Raw genomic sequence first — 23,883 nt, 5'->3', positions numbered from 1 at the left:
GCATAAACTTTAACAACCTTATGAATCACAAACTATCAGGGAATGTTTTGGAACACATGATATTCTGTTCAAGCCACCTGTCTTTGCAGCGTGATGGCGTTGAAGGACTGGTGTCCCTCCACGATGCGGATCAGGAGGCTGATCCATGCGGAGGTGCTGAGGGTGCTGCACATCTGAGGATGTGCAGCAATGCTGCGGATGAATCCCAGCGTGCACCAGCTCCTGTGCTGCTCCCGAGACACCAGCCTGAAGGACGGACAGCCTGAGGAACACAAGGAGACGGACACGTTCACTTATGGTCCATCGCACACCGGAAATAGCCAACCTACAAGCTCGCGACACGTTGTATGCACCATGTTGTGAACTTGTTGGTCGGCTGTGTTCGTCACGTGAGTAAGTATGAAGTGAACTGGGCTTTAGGCTCTTTTCTGGAGGGAGTACTATCATATATCATACATTTTGGTGACCATAACCACTTTCAACCGTCCTAGCACTCTATTTTGGGACACAATTTGGCTGGAATATTTGGAATATTCCGTCAATTAAAATCCAACAGTTTTTTTTGTCTGCTTTTGATGGTCAATTAATTTTATTTATTTATTTATTTATTTGACAGGGACAAAGCTCATTAATCAACATGTCAGTTTTCACATCAATGTAAATGGGCCAGAGTTAGCCGAAGCTAAATTTCATCTGTAGTCCCTGGGCAGGCTCTTAAAAAATGAATGAATGATAAAAAGGACAAAGTGTAGTGTGCCTGCACACAACACCATGCGTTGATGCCATGTGTGCATATGTGCAAGCACCCAACACTACGTCCATACAAAAACACAATACAATACAGATAAAAGAAAGACAAAGTGTAGTGTGCCTGCACACAACACCATGCGTTGATGCCATGTGTGCATATGTGCAAGCACCCAACACTACGTAACGTCCATACAAAAACACAATACAGTACAGGAACAGATCGACATGGTACAGGGGACAGAACAACGGCAAGTGAAGTGAGAAATGACACCGGTGATAAATACTAAATAGTGCTGATAGTTAGTTACTCATGATTACAAATTTGAGTTGTTTTTAGCCACCTTTTCAGGTTGAATTTGAAGGTCAGATAGTTGGAGGTCTCTCTTTTTTTTTAAATATATTTCTTTTGCGGCTTACGCCTTTTATTAGTTTTTTTTTAAGGGACAGACAGTAGGCTGACAGGAAACGGGAGAGAGATGGGGGAAGACATGCAGTAAAGGCCGTGTCGGGCTCGGGAGTCGAACCCGCAGCACACTGCGACTGGATTGCCAGTCGGGTGCCCAGACGGTTACGCCACCGCCTGGGCCATTGGAGGTCTCTCTTAATTCTGTAGGGAGACTGTTCCAGTGATGGGAGGCTCTAACAGAGAAGACTGTTTTACCAAACACACTACGTCTGATTGGCACTTTACAGTCCCCTCTGGTATAGTTGCCCTTGTTGTTCTGTCACCACTGTCCGTTCGATCTATGAACTGTTTCAGTGGTGGAGGTGCAAGTCCATTTAAGATCTTAAAAATGAGGCAGGCATCTGCAAAGTGTTTAAAGTCGTCAAAATTAAATAAGTTGTACTTTTGAACTATATGGCAATAGTGGTAAATTAATTTATTGATATGAAACGGTTTAGCTGAAAATCTACTTTTAACACTGACCCGGTTGCTAGGCAACGCCTTCGTCACCCCCAGCACCAGGACACGTGCGCGTGCATCCCATAGGGTCCCATTAACCGTTTCCGTCATAATCATAAAATTCACTTTAGTCAAGTGGTTTGAGGTGGCCATAGCTGAATGGTAGAGACGCCATCTGGGTCAACCCAGTTGGTGTGTCAAAGTCCTGAACCAAAACCCTAAATCCCTAATTGCTCCACTTATTAAAAGTGGCCACAACTCCTAATAGTAAGGATCTGTAAATGCAGAGGACAGATTTCACATACAGCATGTGCAAAATACAGTGACAAATAATAACCCAATAAAGGAGTGTTGGATGTGTTACCTGACTTGTCGTTGGCTCCACTTTCCACCAGCACTCTGAGCAGCCCACAGAGGGTGCGAGTGGCGTCTGTCTGTAACACCTCTGCATAGATACCAGCGGACAGAGACAGAGTCTTCAGCAGGTTGACTGTACTGGTCAGCATCATGGCTGTGGGGTGGTTACTCTTCTCCACTGGTTCCCCTTCTGGAAAGCAGAAACAAAACTAATCAGCACTCATTCTGCCCGTTTTGTTGTGTGCTGGGTATGTGTTGCTATGTACATGTGATTACCAACTATGTATACAGACTATGTGGCCAGTTTATTTCAGGTATGATATGAACTTAAAATGACCTAAAATACTCATTAAAGGCCTTCCTACAACCTACTACTACAGCGTCATGTCCAGGCGGTGTACCATACATCAAGCTGCCTCATGCTACAGAAACAGGAGATAAGCTCCTGACCTATATGGGCCTTATGGCTCAGGAACGTTTGGTTCCCAAGGCTACTTAGTAAGAGTCCTGGTAGTCAGACATGGTATTTACAGAATTAAGACAGCATAGAAACAGAACTATTGTACTGACTGTAGCATAGGCCATACAGGATTTATACTGCTCTCAAATTCCTTAAGGGGATAAATGGAGGGCAGATGTTGGAGTGTTAGACAAATCAAGTTATTATTTTGATTTGGAAATGGGCTGACCTGTGTCGTCCTCTGTGTCAGAGTCTTCTGTGGCAGGCTGGGTGGCGGGCGGTGGCTCTGCCAGTTTGAGGTCATACTTTCCCTCCTTGCCCATCCTGTAGGAGTTGGTGCTACTGGTGTCCCACTGGACTCTGATCCATCCGTCCTCGCCCAGCTCTCCGATGACCCGACCCAGCCCAGGCGCCGGTCCATCCTGTAACAAAGTCGTGTCAATTAAGTTGTTGAAAACCATGGCGACAAAACGTTCTCTGAAAGTGATCTCCCAACTATATCGTTCACCACTTTGGTTGTTATTATAGTTGTGTTGTGATCTATGTCATCCACTTGAGTATATCTTGTGTTAATCTTTATCACTGTCATTCTTTCTTATCAGTGAAAGCACTGGTCTGTTAAACAAATGCTAGTGTAGACTATTCAACATGAGCTCACTAATGCTATTCATCTACAGTTCATAATCCTACTGACCTGGTCTCCCCATTTCCAGTCCAGTCCTCTCATGACTCTGGTGCCGATCTTCATCATGGCGGCCAGCTCCGGGCCAGAGGCGGGCAGCGGGGCTGGAGCCGCCTCCTTCCTGGACTCCTCCAGGACAGTGGCGGAACCTCCATGTGCACACAGACTCAGGTCCTCCTCACTGCTGTCTGTGCTGGGACCTTGAGGACAGCACAGGACAAACACACGGCATGAGATCCACCTCTGGTCCTTCACAGTCAATGAGAACATACGACGACGTGAAGACGTGAATATGGGTCGTGTTCTTTTTTTAAGCTGGGAAATATGCTGCATCATCGGTTGGTTTGTTCTAAGTCGACCAAAGCCAGTGGTGGAAAAAGTACTCAATTGTTTTACTTCAGTAAAAGTATCAATACTGCAACATAGAAATACTCTGTTACAAGTCAAAGTCCGGAATTCAAAATGTACTTGAGTAAAAGTACAAATATATTGGCATCAAAATGTACTTAAGGACCAAAATTAAAAGTACTCATTGTGCAGAATGTCTCGATCATTTCAAGTTTTCAAATGCATAACAATCTTTTGAAAATAGCAGATCTACATGCTCACAATGTGTCACATCGCAAACCTAAAAAGGCTGGTCTCTGCATAATTGTATGTACAGTATGCAAGAAACTGAGTACAGTAAATCTAACTGATTAGTCAACAAATTCCCATGACTATTAGTCAGCTCTTTAGTCAAGGATATCCCTAGAATGTAATGTAATGTAATGCTGCACTAATGTGATGTCCAGTGTCTTGTTCGTAGTATTGTGTTAATGTCTTAATGTCTGTTAACTACTTTTTATATATGTGATGTATACAATGATTTTTGTTACTGCTTAATGTAAGTCGCTCTGGATAAGGAGCGTCTGCTAAATACCGCCATGCTAAATTGTAATGTCTTCTTGTTGGACTGCCACGATACGAGACGTTGAAGAAAAGGTTTTATTTATTGCCAAGTACACTTGGCAGTAAAGTGACATCTCTGTGATGTGTCTCTGTAATGTGGAGCATGCTCATTGCTCACCGATGAGTCTGAGTATGCTCTGTGTGAGGGCCAGCGTGCCGGAGTTGAGCAGCAGACTGAGGCTGTTGGCTCCGTGCTTCAGGGACAGCATGTGGATCATGGACAGGAGGAAGCGGGCTTGTGGAATGGTGCCGAGACTCGGGCCTGCCGGGTTCTCGTTGGTGATGGTCTGCAGGGGAACGGGTTGCACGCCTGGTGGTGCACGGGCAAAAAAAAAATCATAGTACGTACTTTAGCTCAGGTTACCTTCTGATCATACAGATATATATATGATAACCAGCCATGTAAATGATATGATAACCAACTACCAGTTACCAGCTACGTACATGTGATTACCAGCTATGTATAGAGGTATGTGGCCAGTTTATTTCAGGTATGACATGAACTGTGTTGTGATGCATATCTTCAATAGTATTTTGGAATACATTGAGATAAGGATAGGCACTAATAAGCTTTAAGCTTCTGCCTATGCCTTTTCGATCACCTAAAAAGAAAAAGTAAACTGTTTTTGTGTAATGTCTCCCTCTGAAAGATGGAAATAAACTATTCATTCATTCATAACTATTGCAGTGGTTCCCAAACCTTTTAGCGTTTTCAATGTATTTTATCTCAAATCGTTTTTAGTTTTATTCAACGGCCGATAGCCGGCGCTGTGATAGTTGCGATCAGGTTTTTTCTGCACCCAGCGAGAGATCAACAACCGGTCAAGACAACACACACACACACCATTACGTCATCGTAACATCCGGTTATGGGTATTTGGCTCTTCAGAATAAGGGTTGAAAGGGGAAAAATCTTGGCAATACGTGTTAATTAATTAAATAAGTCTACCAGGGAATGTGTTTTAAAAACTAAATGTAGGAAACCAAAAAATCAAGGCACCCATAAAGATCTGTCCGCGACCCACAAATGGGTCCTGACACACTGTTTGGGAACAATTAACTATGGTTTGGGAACCAGTGAACTATGGCATCTACAGAGGCGTGCTGCGCACCCACCCAGCTCTTTGAACTTGACGCTGGCCTCCAGCAGGATGCTGCGGACATTCTGGATGGCCCAGGAGTACAGCTTGCCGAAGGTCACCTCCAGCAGCATGCGGTTGAAAGGCGGGATGAGATCCACGTCCTTCAGGCAGTCCGACAGTGGCTCGCTGCATGGCAGCCACAGATCAAACATTACAACAGGAAATTAAAGGTAGGGTAAGTGAGTTTCTTTGGTTTAAAAAAGTGTTTTTATTAAACAGAAAATGCATTTTCAGATGGGGATACCAATCTGAACACCAATCTCCAACAAAATTATTTTGTTGGAGAATGTATGCTACAACTGAACTATGATTTGGCCATATAGCCACTTTTGCACTGATGTCCGTATTTTAGGCACATTTTCTATAGTTTCTATAATTGCAAAGAATTGCCGTTCTACAAGCTTATAGCTATTTTCACTATTTTGTCATTTAACAAAGACATACAAAGTATATACTGTAAGCCAGTTTGGGTAATTAGGGTGTATGATGTACAGTAGTATGATGTAATGTGAAAGCCTGTTGACATACCCGATGTTGGTCCCTTCTGGTATGACCCGCTGCCAGCCACACAGCATGGCATACTGCACCGATGGCAACAGGAAGCTCTTGGAGGCCAGCTTCAGCATGGTATCGATACCCTCCAGCCGAACCTCCGCCCTCTCCAGCTGTGGCGGCGAGGAGAGGCAGTAATGTAAACTCTGTTTGAGATCCTGTTCACTTCATTTAGAAGGCTACCACATGATGCAACCTCTAAGAAACTCCTCTCTGAGCCCAGCACTTTTCTTTGATCTTTTCGTTCCTGGAAAACTAAATGATGGATCTTTAACTAATTTCACCCTAAATCTGTGATGTGAGCAAAAAACTAACTATAGAGATACATGCATATGTATGTGTGCATTATGCTAAATGCATTCTAATTTCCTCTATTATATATGTGTATCTTTATTGGTTGCTCTATTGGCCCATCAACTCCTTGTGTAAATAAGTAAATAAATGTCTAAAATGTTTCAAATTAAGTGTTTTAGATTAATCTCACCTGTTTCAGGAGACACTTCCTCATCTTCTCCACATCGAGAGGTTCTTCTTTCAGTGCAAACTCCACTATGGTGGCCATGAGGCTGGACTGAGAGAAGATGCCCATAACACTGTGCTTCAGCCACCTGTACTTCTGAACACTGTTCACGGTGTTCATGAGAGGATGCCACTTGTCCTGCTATGGAAACACCAATACAACAATGTTAGGTTTCACAAAAACTGTAACCGTTACATTGTTCTCTAAGCCATTAACATAGCAGATATACTACATAGTATAGCAGGTATAGAAGCTCATCACAGTACATACGTCACTTTGTGCCACGCTGCAAGCTTGTACACCTGCTATTTTTTAACATATTTGAAATTTCTTAAAAGTGTGAGAACTACTGATTCAGAAGGCATTGGTAGAATCAGTCTCAGGTCTTAATGGGTTAAGTAAGACATTTTATGCTAGAATAAATTGCCTGAAAATTTTATCTAAATCCCTGAATGTGTCGACACCCTATGCAAGGACTAATTTATCCCCTTCCCTGACGGACAGGTGTCAGGAACCTGTTCATTAGTAAAAGAGCAATCACACCTTCAGCATTGCCTGGTGAAAGAAATCAGTCATTCATACTTTCTGTGTGCACAATTGCATGCCATTAAAAATAATAAGACATAAGGGAAATGAGTTGGCAAATAATGCCATTCATTGCCAACAAATAAATAAGACCCTGGAGAGAGAAAAGGAATGAGCACCTTGGGTGTTTTGCTAGTGGGTGATTTCCTGTCGCCAGACGTGGGGTTAACAGGGACATTCAGCTCCTCTCCGTTGGTCCCTTCATTCTCCAGCTTTGGCTCCTCCAAGTCAGCAGACTCGGACTTTTTAGGCACTGAAGTGAAAGGCATTGCAACTTAGTTATCGGATATTGAGATTTGGCCCATGATAATGTAACAATGTGGTCCATCTCTACTGGCAATATCCCTATAGTTACCACTCAAACCATACTGAATATTAGTTAACCCTGACCCCCCATGACCATGTGCTATATTTTGCGCCACCCCTTAGCCCTTATTCCTAAACGTTTTTGCCATTTTTTACTATTTTGAAAAACAATTTAAACTAGTTAAAATAGCCGATCTACAAGCTCACGTGTTGATGTAGATCGGCTAGTTGAACTGTTGGGATAAAGGGTCACATCCCTCCTGTTTAAGCCCTACACGAAATATCATTGGGGTACCTCTTTTTTTCCTGCGGTCCCTGATGAGTTTGCGCGTGATTCTCTTCCAGCGGGGCTGAGAACTCAGCAGCTTCAGCTTGGACACGATGGACAAGTCGTTGCTCACGGCCGGTCGCAGCTCATTGAACAGGAAGCGCAGTCGCTCGATGACCGGGGCGCACACCTCCTTATAGGAACGACCCTGCTCCTGGTGGGTCTGACCAAGCACATCAAACAACATCACTTTCGGTTGAAGTCACAGTGTAACGCCAAAATGTGCAAAACACGTTTTGTATAACTAATTTCAGTGTACTTCGAACTAGGATTTGGTCATACAATTACACCTTGAAGTGGTAGTTAATTTGGTAGCAATTCTTCAGAATTCAGAATTAAAGACCTGTCCACAGTATGAAACAGTGGTGTAGCTCTGAGAGAGAGAGATTAACCAGGTGCTCAATGGAGATGAAAGGTGAGTAAAAAATGAAGATTGGTGCATCTAGGGTCAACAGAAACCGAAACTTAAAAAAGAGCAGGGATTTTTCTTACAAAGCCATGCTACTCCTTGTATAACAAATTAGTTACACCGAACCTGGCTCCCACACGTCATTAAAGATTCAGAGGAGCAACTCGTATTACAGCGCTGTCATCCGTAGATGTTGGACAGCTCTCAGGTCTGATCTATACATAGTCGTACTATGGTGTCCTGGGTCGAAAATAGGCAATCTACAAGCTCACAAAGTGTCATGATGTGGCGCATTGTGAGCTTGCAGATCAGGGGGGACACAGCACAAGTATAAATCAGGTTTCACAGTTTCACACACACCGTACCGTACCTTGATTAAAGAGCACTTGGCCTGGTACACCATGCGGCACACGTCTATCACAGATTTGGGGAGGGACCTCTGCTTCCCCTGGTCCACACCCAAGGCACACTGATGGACAAGTGAGAGTGCAACATGACCTGTGACAGGAACAGATGTATAGCATGTTGTTTAGACAGTCTACACATAGAATACATTACATTACTACTACATAATAAAAACTTAAAATACAAATGTTGTATAGGTTCATTGTTTACCTGGTATCCTAGTTTCTTGAGGCACTATACTACTTACTCTCTTTGCATTTATATTTATGTGATTAATTACATTGTTTATTGTAAATTGTTCTGGATGAGAGCGTCTGCTAAATGCCTAATATTGTTCTGTTTGTGAATGAGAAAGCATGCACTTGATGTCTGCTGCATAGCTTAACAAGTCATTGTTACATGCTCACATGTGGTGGTTAAATAATTATGTACATGGAATGGTTTGTTGTTGGGGTTTTTTTCCCCAGAAGAGAACATTTTGGTTGATAAGACAACAAGATAGAGCAAAACAGTTGTGTTTTTATATTATTTATTTTGGGCCATCTCATGAATTCCGGCGGGCGGCGGTGGCCAAGGGGTAGAGTGGCTGGATGGTAACTGCAAGGTTGCCAGTTCGAACCTGGGCTCCCCCAAAGTTAGTGTTGTGTCCTTGAGCAAGACACTGAACCCCCAATTGCTCCTGATGTGCTGGTTGGTGCCTTGCATGGTTTCCGCCGCCATCAGTGTACAATATTTGGCCCATGATGTGTGTGAATGGGTGAATGTATTGCACAATCTATGTAAAGCGCCTTGGATAAAGGTGCTATATAAATGCACCATTTACCATTCCACCATAGCTTAAATAGTAAAAATGGCATTCATAAAATACAAAAAAGTGCGTGCGTGCATATACTGTAGTTTACCCAGATCTTGGTGTTTTAGCAGGCAACAGAGCAGCAGACGCCCGACCTCCTCTACGGGATGCTCCAGTGGGAAGGTGATGGGGGTGATGAGATGATACTGCTTACAACAACGCTCGATTTGGCATAGAAAGTCCTGCAGTGATGTCACAGATGAGACAATACACACAAAAAGTGAAGGCAAGGGGTGTCCCGCCCTCTGCTCACAGTAAAATGTATGGAAGAGATAACGTTTTCATAATCAGTTAAATTAATGAGTTCCATTAAGTGCCACATACATACCTTCACAGTGTGGTCCTGAGTGTTGTTGTCGGCGATGGCCTGGAGGAAGGGCTGTGCGTGGTCGCTGAGGGTTATTCTACGGAAGTACAGCTTGGTCTTGTCTGGGTTGGTGGAGCTGCAGTGGTCCTCGTCCTTCTCCTCGTTGTAGTTGTAGTGGATCTGACTGGTCTGCAGGCCCCCGGAGAAGATGGACGACTGGAGCCACTCTGGGGGAGGCAGGGCAGGGGGAGCACCAAACAGCTTAGAATCAGTGGTTCCCAGAGCATGTGAGCGGAGCGGAGCTGGAGCGGAGCGAGGAGCGGAGCGAGGGGATTTTGACGTGAGCGTGGAGCGGGTTTTTAAATGGGTCAGATTGACTTCCCGAGCGAGAAGTGTCCTCCGCTCCGAGCCGCTCCAAGCCGCTCAGTGCACACGGCACGGCTGTGCAAGCTTGGCTAGCAGTTTACATCAATCATTGCCTCTCAAGCAGGCCCGGCACCACGTGGGGGTAAAGGGGATGTTTGCACCCTTAAATCAACCTCTTTGCCTTTGTGCCCCCTCAAAAATCTCAATTGCCCTCTCAGTCATTTCATCCTGGCGCCGGGCCTGCTCTCAGACTCAAGCCCAGCCCCATACGCGTACTCTGCTTCACGGACTGTCCATGAGAATAGACATACAAATCACCAATGCACCGCTCATGGCGTGTCGACAGTTTACATATCTGGCTACAACAGAGCATGTGAGCGTGAGCGCGAGCGGAGCGGGTGGATTTTGAAGTGAGCGCGGAGCGAGCGTAGAGCGGCGTTGGGGGAGATGAACGTGAGCACGGAGCGAGCGTAACAAAAGCCGTCGAGAGCGAAGAGCGGAATTATCGGCCGCTCCGCTCCACTCCGCTCACATGCTCTGGTGGTTCCCAAACTTTTTAGCCTGTGACCCAAAACAGAAATTAGACATTCTCCCGGGACCCAAACTAGTGAAAATAGGAGATCTAAATATCTGTTCCAATTTCTGGAATTTCTTAGATTTTTATTGTATTTGTTCATGAAAAAATAAATTGAATTTGGTTTTTAATTCATGAAAACTTTAGCTTTTTTGTAGAAGAAAAGGGTCCCGCCCCGCACACTGTCTTCACTTATAGAGCAGTAGTTTTATTAGATGACAACGTTTCGGTCTAAACGACCTTCATCAGGTATCTGGGATACCTGATACCCGACATCTAACAGATTAATTTATGTAGTTGATTATGAGATGGTTGATTTTCTGTGGCGATTCGTTGATAAATACATGTTTTTTTAACTTCTCGATTAAACCAAACCCAAACTAGAAAAAGTGCCCTTCCGGGCACAGGTCTCCACCAGGTTATCCACAGATCCGTGCAGTTAGAGGTAAAAACACTTTTCGGCCAGTTATAGCGCCACCTTGAGGCTGAGTTGAAATTGTTCATGTGGCATTTTGTCCTCGGCCTAGTGGGAATGTGGGTGCACAATTTCACGGAAATCACGCGATGTGTTCATGATTTGCAGCATTTTGTTTGAAACTGAGCACTCCTGTGAACTTTGGAAGCCAATCTTAACCAATCAGGATGGAGTCTGATAAATCTGAAAGATCCGTTTCGTTGAATGGCTCTAGAGAGACTGTGTACCAATTTGCGTGATGTTTGGACAAAATCTGTAGGTGTACTGTGCAAAAACTTGTTTTGCACAAAGCGGCCTCCTGGTGGCGCTATAACAGGCCGTTCTGGAAAGTTTGGGGCAGAGGTTCATGGTTGGCATCCAGGGAGTGTGTGTGCAAAATATGGCATCGAAAAACTTGTTTTGCACAAAGCGGCCTCCTGGTGGCGCTATAACAGGCCGTTCTGGAAAGTTTGGGGCAGAGGTTCATGGTTGGCATCCAGGGAGTGTGTGTGCAAAATATGGCATCGACCGGGTTAACGGTGGCCGAGATTAGCTGTTCACGGACACACGGACACACACACGGACACACACGCGGACGGACGGAGTGCAAAACATACTCTCCCCACATGCCTTCGGCCTGGTGGAGACAATAAGTCAATACTCTGGATGGTGTGTAGTACATGTAAGCCGAAAATGTCTCTTAGTGAACTCACTGGCACATTCTATCTCCATGGCGGACAGGGGGGTGCTCATGGTCAGGTAGGAGGCGTGCAGCCCCAGCAGCAGTCCCAGGTTCCTCTCTGTGTCGATGAGCGGAGAGGACAGACTGCTGAGGTCTGGGGTCGTCACGGTCTCCTGATTGGGCTGGAGATGAAAGTTAGAAAAGACGATAAACAACTTGGAGAACATGTTAGACATTTGGAACAACTCCCGAGCAGCCAGCCCATACCTCCATGTATTGGCCAACGCAGAAGGCCTGCATAGATTCCCTGGTGTCCTCGAACTGCAAGGCAGCTTCCAGTGCCACCACAGGGTCCTCTGTGGCAAACTGGGCTGTAAGGCAAACATACTAACTCTGTTAGAAGAATCGTGGCATTTAAACTTCTACACTTGTATCATCAATGTATTAGTCGAGTCTCTTCGTCTGTGCACGGTATGTCTGCAAGTATGTATGTCACGCTGTCCGCAAACCTGGGCTGAATCACATTACCCGACAAGGCAACGAGCCACTCAACTCATCTATGCACACACCTAGGTTTCCTTTTTGTCACAGATGTGACTACTTCAACGCGTAAGTCAAAAGAAACGTATCCTAGGACTTTATTATTCCAATCCTATTGTACCGTGCCCCACAATATGGTGACAATTTCATTTGAGAAGCTCCCTACAGATCAGATCAAATATCAACTGGAACCATATGATATGATAGGAGGACTTTAAATGGTTATCGCAACCAGTGAGGCCTTCAAGTCCTACCCAGGATGCTGTTCCCAGCGAGGGACTGGGACTGGGCCTGGAAATCTTTGATGTCGTAGACCTTGCCATCGATGACGGTCCAGAAGCCGCCGTCCTTGTTGTGGTTCTCCAGGTCGGCCTTGCGGATCAGGGATACCTCCTCGTTGTTCTTAGAACTCTGACCCGTGAAGAATGAGCCTGGAATCAGTAGAGCACATGAAGGTTACTCAAATGCTAGTCACACTGTGTCATAGTCTGTGTTCTATCATCTGTCTACCTCTGTAGACAATATGAGCAATATAAACATACTGAAAATGAAATAGTGTGACAAAACTGACAACATTTTCAAGTCATATCGCTCAGCTCTAGGCCTGCGTTAGGAGCTTTACCCATAATGCCCGGCCACGCCAAGTCCTCGTTGTCGTCCCTCTCGTGTCCTGGGGACAGATGATTGAAGCGGTCCAGGTGTTCGAGGAGACCAGCAAGGAGAGGGATGGAGCCCGTCTCCTGCATGAGGCCTCCATCAATGGTGAGGAGCAGGACGATGGACACCACCAGCTCAGGCAGGAGAACACCTACATGACAAGAACCAGTCATGGGTTGTGGAGCAGTGCTTCTCAAATGTTTTCAGTTAAACAATCCCCAGTTTGGTGTGCATGATTAGGCCACAGACCCCCATAACTCAAGAGTGTGAAAATGGAACCAAATCCATTTGGGTCCATATTGTAAAACAAATATTTGAGGGAATTACCAGTCAGATCTCCTTCAATGACGCGAGACACTTCGGCAAAGTGGCGATGGCCGGCGAAGGCGATACTCGTAGCTACAGGGAGGATGTCTCCGATGTGAGTACATAGCAGGGCGATGTACTTCTTCAACAGGGAGCCCACACCCAGGAGCTCTGGGTCTGTACCAAGAAGGGTGGAAGGATAACAAACACTTGGAGTCATAGACATTCCTGCTAGTGGAACCCAATGGGCTATATGCCCACAGAATATCTCTTCCTACTTCCGGCCGCTTCCCTACTTCCTTCAGGTGTTACCGATACTAATGAAGGCCCCGTTTCATTTAGTGTGCAGTGGTTCTCAAAAAATAAAAAAGGACCCCCATAACTCGGAGTGTACACAAAGTGTACACAAACACTCAAAGTTTGTGTACACTTTCAGAGTTACACACCCGCACGGGCCACTTGGAACCCATTCAAGGACACTTTGAGACCCACTGGTGTAGCAGGGTGTTTCCAGTCAGCCAACATACACAATAGCAGCACCCTGACTCTGTTTGACCAGAATGGAACAGATCGCCTTCATTAGTCTCATTAACAGCTGAGCCCATTCTGTGATAACTAGCTAATGCTGAGTTGGTGTCCAGAAGAGTAAATTGGATTGATACCAGTATTGCCACTCACTGTATCCATTGGTGTTCTCTGTGCCGTTGACACCCAGGTACAGCTTGCTGACCAGTAGCCTCTGGAATCGTAGCAGCAGGTCCAGAGATGCAGAGCGCTCCTTGCTGACCTGCTCTGCGTCTAAACAGTTGGAGATGCGCCGCGCGACGTCCTTCAGCCTTGCGATTGTCTGGGAGGCGATGTTCCTGCAGATGACGTCAACTCGGTTAATATCACAGCGGGCTGCGCATCGTGGCGCAGAATGTGCCGCCAAGTGGGTCATGAACTTGAGCATGATCAGTGTCCCGGTCAAAGATGTGTTTGTACCTCAGTAGTTGCTGCACCAGCTGCACCAGCGGCAGGCTCTGCTTGCCAGCCGACTCGTAGATCCCCGTGTTGATGAGGTCTTTGTCCAGCATGGCGCGGCAGCGTTGCATGGTGGACGCATTGGCCTCCTGTTCATCTATCTCCTTCTCCTTCTGGGCCTCCTTTTTGGCTTCAATGTCCTGGTGTGAAGAGGATGATTAAAATCACATGAACCCTCAGGTCCCAGTTCTGTACATGTCATAATAATTATAGTTTCTTTACATTGTCAGTCAGAATACACAGAGGGCTATATCATGCACCACCCCTTGACCCTTATCCCTAAACTTATTTGTCATGTTTTACTATTTTGAAAAACCTTTTAAAATAGTTCAAATCACCAATCTACAGGCTCACAACGTGTCGATGTATCAAATCGATCAGCTAATTGAATTATTTTAAAATGTTTTTCAAAATGGCAAATAAGTTTAAAGGGATAGTTCAGATTTTTTTAACTTAAGTTGTATGAAATACTTGCAACTGTATTAATTGATTGCCCGAGTCCCGTGGTGGGAGTTCTGCTCTGGTTTTAGTGAATATTAACCCATTCTGAACGGGAACCCATTTTGGTGTTAGCATCATGTTATGCTTTAGCTATTGAAAAATAGCAGATCTACAAGCTCATAGCGCGCCACCGAGTGGCGCGCTAAGAGCTTGTAGGTCTGCTATTTTTGAGTGGTGCAAACCACTCCTACAACCAGCTTGCAATGTCTTCGTACCTGTTTGTTTGTGTGTGTGTCTGTGTGTTTGTTTGTTTGTGTGTGTGTCTGTCTGTCTGTGTGAGCATGAGTATGTGACTTAATAATAGCAGTAGGGGGCGCCAGAAACAGTGAGAGGGGTAGTGACTCTAATGAGAGAGAGTGAGAGAGAGAGAGAGAGAGAGAGAGAGAGAGAGAGGGGGGGGGGGGGGGGGAATTGCACCACTCAGTTCACACGTGTGTGATTTTTTTTTTTATCGAAGAACGACTAACATTTTTAGAATCTGATCTCAGGTCAGAATGGGTTAATCAGACCAGTGTGTGTCCAGTGGAAACCTCGTATGAATCTGATCTCAGGTCAGAATGGGTTAAGTAGTTCTGGTCATTTTGTGGGGGGCACTGGGGCCACGCAGTAAAAGTAAATTAATCCACAAAACGAACGTAATTTGTATTGTTGACCTATTTCTAAAATATTAGTGCGACTTTCATTCAACTTTGACTCGTCCATCACATGGAACTATTTTTTGGGCGTAGTGATATGGACACAAAAAACATAGTTCTGTGTGATAGAGGGGTAAAAAAATAACGAAAGTTGCACTAATATTTTAGAAATAGGTCAACAATACAAATAAAGTTAATTTTGTGGATTCATTTACCTTTACTGCGTGGCCCCCAGTGCCCCCCACAAAATGACCGGAACTACTTGATATTTCACCAAAACCAGAGCAGAACTCCCACCACAGGACTCTGGCAATCAATTAATACAGTTGCAACCACTATATTAATGTCAAGTATTTCATACAACTTAAGTTAAACAAATCTGAACTATCCTTTTAAGGATAAGGGGTAATAAGTGGTGGCGCAAGATAGGGCCCAGAATCACTTAAGGGTGACATGATATCAGTGAGGGTCATTCTGGTGTCACTCTGTGCCACAGGCCTGTGGTTTACAACGTGATGAAACATAAGAGTCAGCGTATATGAATAAATCATGTGTGGGAGACGAGTGCAGGGCTGCGACTCATGCTCTAATGCACTGACCTGGATCTCGGCGGTGATGGCAGCGTTCAGCGCAGACTCCAGCCCTCCGTCTGCCATCAGGCTGCTGACTAACAGGTCGATCATGAAGCGACGCCCGGGGCTCACGCTCATCTCGTTTCCAGATGCTGAGGAAGACCAAGATTTAGTGGCTGCTTCGTCGCCTAGTTATTTATTTATGTATGAATTCATTGATTTTTTAATTTTTATTTTTTAATTAACTAATTCTGTGCCATGGCCATGCGCAGTTGAATAGATAGCTCCATAGATAGAAGCAAGGCTAGTCTGTATCCAGAAAACGTTTGATTTTCTTCAAAGCTTTATATATGAACGTTATATATGAACTTTTTATATGAAAAACGAGTAAAATGTAATACTGTAATATGTAAAATTTCTGCAGAATATAATTCACTGTATTTTAGTCACCAGTACATTTTGAATCACTTTTTGAATCCCTTCCAGCTAAGACATTTCGTGTAGAGGGAAAAAAGAAAAAAGGTTATACCTGCATTAGGTAGGAGTGAGGACAGAGCCCGGGCTCTCTCCTCAGCGGTGGGCAGCAGCACAGACCAGCCGCTCTGGAGGACGGCCTGGGCGGCCGCCTGCACCGAGTTGAGCACCCCGGCGTTGCTGGCGAGCATCACCACGGTCTGCTTCAGGTTGTTGAGCAGCCCGCTGCCCAAGCCCAGGCCCAGCTCCTCTGGGTCCACCTGGTTACTAATGGCCGCATGGAGCTGAAAGACCAGACAAACCAATGTTCTCATGAGCGAACTATATGAAATTAAGGCACTTTCACACAGAGTCTGATGCAATTTTAATTGTATTCAATTCACGCAGATTCAAACCGCTAGTTCCCAACTCTACTCCGACTAAAAATCTGTTTGGCGCTAGAAACATACCACAGCTCTGTCTTACCTGTAGTCGGAGCAGGTTGAGTGTGGCCACGACCATGCACTCCTTCTCCTGTGGAGGAGGCCAGTCGGAGCTGCCGTCCATGCCCTCGCTGACCTGTCGTAGGAGCAGATCCAGCTGCTCAAAGGTCATAGGGCACACGTCCACCACGAAGGGCACCCTCTGCCCGACAGACCACTCAGAGCAGGAGGACCAGGCAAAACTCTGTAAGAACAACATGGGGGGGTTTCAACTGGTTTCAACATGGTGGTCTTCAAGTGTGTTCAAGTGTGCGTTGTGTGTGTGTGTGGGGTTGTAAAAAGTATCTTTTGGGCATCATAGATGGCGTGCTGGGGGATCACGTAGGTTTACCTGTCCCGGGCCGCAGGAGATGCCCACAATGTGCTTGGAGTTGAGGCCCGGCAGTGCTTTGGGCTGCTTCTTGTTGGAGAACAGTGTATCAAAGTGCTGTAGTTTGTCGTTGCTGCCCCAGCTGTGCACCTCCCCGTCGTCAGTGAGAGCCAGGCAGTGTGTGGAACCCACAGCGATGTCTACCACCTTCTTCCCTGCCGTGGCAGAGAAAAGTAATAATGAAAAGTAGGCTGGCGCTTCAAAGATCAGTGGGACTGGAATACTAAAGGCGGTGACACGAGCTCTCAAAAAGTAAAAAAGAAATGAGGAGAGGGTGGATAAAAATAGATATGCTATAGATGGCTTCTTTTCACGTTTATAAATAAAGTATTATTTTTATCCAGCCTCTCCTCATTTTTAACTTTTTGAGTGCTCGGATCACCGCCTTGTCTTTAATGCGCGGTACATATTGGGGCATCAGCAGTTCAGAAACCTGACAGCCTGATTGGTGCTCTGGTAGTGGGTTTTTTTTTCCCTCTCTCTCTTTTTTTTCTCGAAACAGAACATAAGTCCTTAATGATTTTTAGAGCTTTCCTTTCACATTGAGTGATGCAAATGTTCTGAAAGGGTGGGAAGTTCTGTGCCAATGATTTCTACAGGCCTTTGTAGAAGTATGTGGCCCTGAGCAGACAGGTTGCTAAACCACAGGCAGAGGGTTCATATTCTAGGACTGGGCAATATAGTACATGAGACTAGATCTAGATCGTCTGGAATTTTGGATGTCCGTTACACATTTTCTCTCCTCAATTAATTCATCCCCACACATTTCTGCGCTACCACTGCTGTTGTAGAGTGATGTGAAGCCAACCTGACCAATTAGCATAAACCTTTGGCCTGAACCTAGCCAGAACCAGAGAAGTAAAAATACAAATATGTCTGTACAATTGATATCAGCAGTGGATCAGATAAATAGAGAGAGAGAGAGAGATTTGCAAAGAGCATGGCTCTGAAGAGCATTAGCGTGCGCTCACACAAACTAGAGGGTTCACCGTCGTAAACAACTCACCCTGCAAGCTGTCGAGCAACTTGGGATAGCGGACGTGCTCGTCGGTGCCGTGGCCCAGGCGCTGGTTGTCCCCTTTTCCCCAAGTGTAAACCTGGCCGTCTTTGGCGAGCGCCACCGAGAACTGACTGCCGCAGCATACTTTCACGATGTCCAGGTCCTGCAGCTTCTCCACCAGCTTGGGTGTCTTGCAGCCGTCGCTGCCCCCACGGCCCAGTTTACCGTAGTCGCCGTCACCCCACGACCACACCTGACCTGCAGTCCCACAGGGAGAGGACAATGTTTGAGAGACAACAAATACCTTGTTAAAACTTTGCAATCTGAGCCACAGACCACCAGTGGTTCCCCACTTTGAAGACCACCGCCCTAGACCGACTCCAGTCGGTAAGTCCTTTCTCTCCTGCTCACCGTTTTCCGTCACGGCGAGAGTTTGTGCATCGCCACTGCCACACGCCACATCTAGGACCTTCAGTCCCTTCAGTGCCGTCACCAGCATGGGTGTGGTCTGGTCCTCGCTGGAACCTGTGAAGACAATCAAGGACAACATTCCCATGTCAGCATCCCGGTTGTGGACTCAGTCGGGATTTGTTGGTTTAAAGCAATTTCCCCTCCCACAGGGACCAGAAAGAAAAATCACTTTCTACTCGTGAAGGTTTTCGAAAATGCAAAAGAAAATAGCAGCTCTATAAGCTTGTGATGCATTGTGATGCAACGCCTTGTGAGCTTGTAGATAGTCTACTTTCACTACTTGTGTGCCACTCTTGTATGATGAAGTTAATTAATATGCATTAATGTGCGGAAAAAAACCCACAAAGTTGAAATACGGTTCTCACCGTGGCCCAGGCGGCCGTAGTTCCCTCTTCCCCAGGTGTAGAGCTCCCCGTCGGCCGTGATGGCAGCGCTGTAGGTGCTGCCACAGGCGATGTGCACCACCTGCTTCCCCGCCTGCTTCCCGTTGAACGCCGTGATCATGGCAGGCTCCTCCAGATACCTGGGATTGGAAATCAATAGTCATGGACTTACATTCCTTCCTTGTTTTGATCAACCTTTCTCCATGTAGCATTTACTGGTTTGGAGGAGATTATATTCATTACAGGTGTCAACAGTCCTTAATTAGACCGTTTTTTTTCATGTGATGAATTCGCCAAAACTGTTTCATAAGTAAATCCACATAGAACACGAAAATTACACAGCGATAAAGCAACACAAACTTTATTAGTAAAATTAAAGCATCAAGTTGTATCAACTAACTACACTACTACAGTATATGAAATGAATAGTTTGGTTACGAAATACTCAGGCTGTCAGTTTCCCTCTATAATCCCATTCGAATGTATTATTTTTTATATTCTATATATTCAAATATTTTATACAATATACAACTATATAAAATAATTTATAGTATATAAACACCCATGTGTGCACACATAGGCTATAATAACAGGCTAAACAAAAAGTTAAACCCAATTTTCAAGAGAAGTTTATGGGGGGAAACATTTAAAGGAGAGGAGTCTATACGCATTTCCAGCATAATTCTGTATTTTATTGAATATGCATGTGTTGAATAATATCAGCATCAGTATCATCAGGTGTCTCTCGTTCCATTGACTATAGTTTCTTACGTGGTGTCCCCGTGTCCAAGACGGCCACCGTCTCCACAGCCCCAGGAAAACACCTCCCCATTGGCTGACAGGGCCAGGTAGTGCTGCCCGTCGGGGTGAGCAGCCAGCTTCATGGTCTTTCTGGAGCTCAGAGCGTGGACTAGCATGGGAGACTGCAACGACACAGCAACACAACACATACAGAGCTCAGAGCGTGGACTAGCATGGGAGACTGCAACGACACAGCAACACAACACATACAGAGCTCAGAGCGTGGACTAGCATGGGAGACTGCAACGACACAGCAGCACAACACATACAGAGCTCAGAGCGTGGACTAGCATGGGAGACTGCAACGACACAGCAACACATACAGTAGACTGATATACTGGCCATTATGTAACTTTCTTTTGATGACAATGTTATCGGCAATTATGCAGTCGATGTGTCCTGAAACTTGTTACAAATGTTCAAAAAAGTTGCAGATATACAAGCTCACAACACGTTGCGACGTGTTACGAGCGTGTAGATAAGCTACGTTTTGAAAAACTTGTGTAAGAGCCCGGTCGGGCTAATATAGAATAGAGCCAACCAAAACGGAGACAGAACTTTGAGCTATAGTTGCTTGTAAGCTTTGCGTGACAAAATAATTCATACCAGTGTGGTGCTCTTGTAGTTCTGGGTGTAAACGGCACCGCTGCTAGACAAGATGAGAAATCCCTTCTCTGAGCAGACGATCTGATTGACTCCCAGGCTGGACAGGCCCTTGCACTGGATGGGGCCGTTGACGTTGGCATAGAGCTTCCAACCCAGTAGACCCCAGGCTATCACCTCCTGCAGGGTTCCCTGTAGTGCAAGCAGATGGACACAGTCACAGAGATTAAGTAAAATTATATTGTATGAAACTATTCTTCTGTTCGTCCAAAAAAAGGTGCTCTGATCAGCGACTTCTAAAAATGGCTACTATGAATTTGCCTGTTGGTCAAGTCCCATAGATTTAATGTAAACAGTCACTGTGTACAGTACACTACCTAATATCAGACTTACATAGCACTTTTCAAGATACTCGACAAGTAAAACATAAAATAAAATATGACTAAAAACAATTGACAACCTTAACCCATTTTGGGGCGGGAACCCCTTTTGGTGTTAGCATTATGTTATAATTTAGCTATTCTTTTTGAAAATTAGAAAAACGACTGACATAAAAACATAGCTTTTTCAGAAAACTGTCAGGATGTAGAAGACATTTTTAGAATCTGATCTCAGGTCAGAATGGGTTAAGGATAGCAAAGAGTATATTTTTTATTTACCTGTATACTGCCGTGATCCTCCAATAAAGCACAAAGACAGGAAAAGTAATTAGTATCAATAAGGCTCCTATTTAACAATCTACAGAAATATGAAGCTATTGTATCCATAGACAACTTGTGACAGGCCACCATCATTTTTATCAAATAGGGAACATGGAAGTGAGGGAACAGCCTACTGATGACCATGATGTAACAATGTCGTAGAAGTACAAATTAAGCATAAGACTTGATAAAAGATGTCCAGGTGTATGTTGTGTGTTGGCACCTTGTGCGAGGTAGGGGAGCTGCACGTTGGAGGGCTACATGGAGCAGCCAGGCGGTCCAGGTGAGCCATGATCACCACGGCTGTCTGCCGCAGGTCGATGGCCAGCTCGTTGTCCTGGGGCAGGGTCAAGTAGCGCAGGAAACTCTCGTTGGGAGTCAGAGGGGCTGTGAGGATCTGGGGGAGGGGGAGGGGGAGGCAACAACAATAGTCAGAGGGGCTGTGTGGTAGAGGGCAGCACGGGTCCAACCGGAACCCAATACCCGAGAGCCGAACCGAGAACCGAGCCAGTTCGGGCCCAAAATATTGACTTGTCCCTCGGACAGGGTCGGATCCATTCCAAATTGCTGCGGGTCTGGGTCGGATCGTCTGAAATGCAGTTACCCGAAATTACCCGTGAGTATCCGAGCTTTATATATTAAACCCTTCAACTTTAAAAATAGGTGTTAAAAATAGACATGCGTGCGTTGTAATTATTACATTCTAAAGTGACAAGTCCAATATTTTCTGTTGAACAGAGTCAACAAGGGCTGGGTCTCGTCATGCACCTCGACATGAGCGAGAGCGCTTGCTCTCTCTCTCTTTCGCTTTGTCTCTCTCTCTCTCACCCCAATCCCAACACACACACACACACACACACACACAGCTGGCTATATTAATGCAATCATGGCGACCCCCTTGAGCGAGGTGAAACGCAAAGCAACGAGCAATGTGGGACTAACCACGTCACTCGGAGGAAAAATGTGGGACAGTTTTGTTGTGATTGTCAACAGCTCTGGTAAGAATGTCGGTGCGCTAAAATGCATTAATATTAGCCTATGCAAGTTTGCAACCCTCCGCTGCGCTGTCTCGAGAGGCGGAGTGCAGTCGCTCATAGAGAGCAGTCTCATGTCATGTTAAACACACTATGGGTCCGGATCTATATGGGATCGGCACCGTTTTGGTCGTTTGGACCGGGTCCAATTTGATGGACCCGTGCTGCCCTCTATATACGAGAGGATCACGTGTTTCATTCTCTCCATGGGACTAAAACAACAACTAATACAAGGGCTTTAAGAGGGCATTCCAAACAAGTTATTAAAGTAGCATATGTGACCCAATTAAATTACTTAAAATGTAATTACTTTATCATAGTTCATATTTTCAAGAGTAATTTAGCCAAAACAGAAACAGACATGGAAACAGAAAACTGTAAAGGATTTGGAAGACATTTTTAGAATGGGCTTCAGGTCATAATGGGTAAAGTAGAGGTGAATAACGGTTCACCTCAATCTCCTCCTCAGGGGCCGGCTCCTCCTTACTGCTGTGGATGTTGTGAAAGCGCTGCAGGAGGGGCAGCAGGGGAGCGCTGGTTCCCTGGGTGGAGCGCTCGTTGTCCATCTCTCTCGTCCCGCTGTCCCACAGCCGCAGAAGGAGCAGGACAGCTGACAGGATCTGACTGGAATTAGAACACAACCAAAGAAAGTCCGTGAATACAGAGAGTCAGGTTCTCGGGACCCATTTATGGGTCATCCTTTTTTAGAGGTTGCCGACTCAGGAGTAAATATCGAGTAAATAATAGTTTCCTATATTTTCTTTTACAAAATTTTAAAAAGGCTAGATTTCTTCAGAAATACAAAAGAAATCACACATGTGTGAAGTAAGTGGTGCAACTCGCTATTTCCATGCTCGGACACAGCCATGGACGGACACAGCCAGCCAGCCAGCCAGCCAGTTACCCACGGACACACAAAGCTGCATAAGGAAGTGGTTGCACCACTTAAAAAAACATCCAAAAGACCTTCAAAAACGTATTTAAAGATATTTAAAAGATCTGCGTACCTGAGTGTGCCTCTCTGAACGGCCAGCTCCAGCAGAATGGCCAGAGCCAGGTGCTGGTCCTGCAGGGGAATGTTGCCCTTGACACTGGCACTTCCATGCACATCACTGGACCCCACAAAACAGAGACAAAACACGTTAGGCTGTACAGTACCTACACAGTACACATGGATAAAAGCTAAATAGAATCTCACGAAAATGTTTGTATGACCACCAAGTCTACCCAAGTACCACCACCAAGATACCTATGTACCTGTCTAAATACTTCCTTAATGTCAACGAAGTCCACACCCACAACACCAGAGGGAGTTCAACAAACCATGTGTAACCCAGATTCGGCACAAATAAGGGACTACATTCATTTCTCTCCTATGCCACCAAAATGTGGAACACCCTACCAACAGTCATTAAGACATGCAAATCCCTTGACTTCAAAACCGCTCTCAAAGGGCACCTACGGACGGCTGCAATTCCAAACTGGCCCCTGTAAAATCTGAATCCCCCACCCACCCCTTTTTCCCCTCACTGTATATGTTTTTTCCCTTTTTACCTCCTTTATGATGATTTCCTGTTTTTGGCTATATAGAAGTGTTTATTTGTATGTCTCTAAATGTTATGATGAATTGAAAACAAGTGTAATGCTTTATGTTGTCGTCCACAGTTAACAGTTTTGTATTGTGCTTGAAATGTACTGTAATTCTCCAATCTGTAATTCTCCAAAGTCTTAATGTGCAATTTG

General features: G+C 45.2%; 1 protein-coding gene across 16 annotated transcripts in view; it reads right to left on the bottom strand.

Annotated features, from left to right (window-relative positions):
- The window catches only part of herc2 (HECT and RLD domain containing E3 ubiquitin protein ligase 2), an 84,493-nt gene that overhangs the window by 44,808 nt on the left and 15,802 nt on the right, over window positions 1–23,883 (bottom strand). For 8 of the 16 annotated variants that reach the window (XM_083767379.1, XM_083767382.1, XM_083767369.1 and 5 more), the window contains exons 8-40: window positions 23,148–23,252; window positions 22,593–22,764; window positions 21,330–21,503; window positions 21,065–21,082; window positions 20,409–20,597; window positions 19,773–19,924; window positions 18,984–19,141; window positions 18,559–18,672; window positions 18,154–18,405; window positions 17,109–17,302; window positions 16,761–16,961; window positions 16,351–16,579; window positions 15,849–15,973; window positions 14,075–14,253; window positions 13,769–13,953; window positions 13,112–13,267; window positions 12,750–12,935; window positions 12,382–12,558; window positions 11,855–11,958; window positions 11,619–11,769; window positions 9,533–9,738; window positions 9,254–9,386; window positions 8,317–8,444; window positions 7,505–7,700; window positions 7,023–7,156; window positions 6,283–6,459; window positions 5,775–5,911; window positions 5,221–5,372; window positions 4,223–4,414; window positions 3,166–3,353; window positions 2,701–2,893; window positions 2,019–2,201; window positions 78–262 (exon numbers count right to left, since the gene is read on the bottom strand). In XM_083767379.1, the coding sequence (XP_083623505.1) occupies window positions 78–262; window positions 2,019–2,201; window positions 2,701–2,893; window positions 3,166–3,353; window positions 4,223–4,414; window positions 5,221–5,372; window positions 5,775–5,911; window positions 6,283–6,459; window positions 7,023–7,156; window positions 7,505–7,700; window positions 8,317–8,444; window positions 9,254–9,386; window positions 9,533–9,738; window positions 11,619–11,769; window positions 11,855–11,958; window positions 12,382–12,558; window positions 12,750–12,935; window positions 13,112–13,267; window positions 13,769–13,953; window positions 14,075–14,253; window positions 15,849–15,973; window positions 16,351–16,579; window positions 16,761–16,961; window positions 17,109–17,302; window positions 18,154–18,405; window positions 18,559–18,672; window positions 18,984–19,141; window positions 19,773–19,924; window positions 20,409–20,597; window positions 21,065–21,082; window positions 21,330–21,503; window positions 22,593–22,764; window positions 23,148–23,252 (5,425 nt within the window). The remainder of the gene's footprint in view (window positions 1–77; window positions 263–2,018; window positions 2,202–2,700; window positions 2,894–3,165; window positions 3,354–4,222; window positions 4,415–5,220; window positions 5,373–5,774; window positions 5,912–6,282; window positions 6,460–7,022; window positions 7,157–7,504; window positions 7,701–8,316; window positions 8,445–9,253; window positions 9,387–9,532; window positions 9,739–11,618; window positions 11,770–11,854; window positions 11,959–12,381; window positions 12,559–12,749; window positions 12,936–13,111; window positions 13,268–13,768; window positions 13,954–14,074; window positions 14,254–15,848; window positions 15,974–16,350; window positions 16,580–16,760; window positions 16,962–17,108; window positions 17,303–18,153; window positions 18,406–18,558; window positions 18,673–18,983; window positions 19,142–19,772; window positions 19,925–20,408; window positions 20,598–21,064; window positions 21,083–21,329; window positions 21,504–22,592; window positions 22,765–23,147; window positions 23,253–23,883) is intronic. The other 8 variants (XM_083767384.1, XM_083767375.1, XM_083767370.1 and 5 more) reach the window with 3 other exon arrangements.

This window comes from Protomyctophum parallelum (genome assembly GCF_964188405.1).
Source record: "Protomyctophum parallelum genome assembly, chromosome: 6".
NCBI lineage: Eukaryota > Metazoa > Chordata > Actinopteri > Myctophiformes > Myctophidae > Protomyctophum > Protomyctophum parallelum.
The sequence above is the reverse complement of the archived record's forward strand: the minus strand, read 5'-3'. Positions and strand labels throughout refer to the sequence as shown.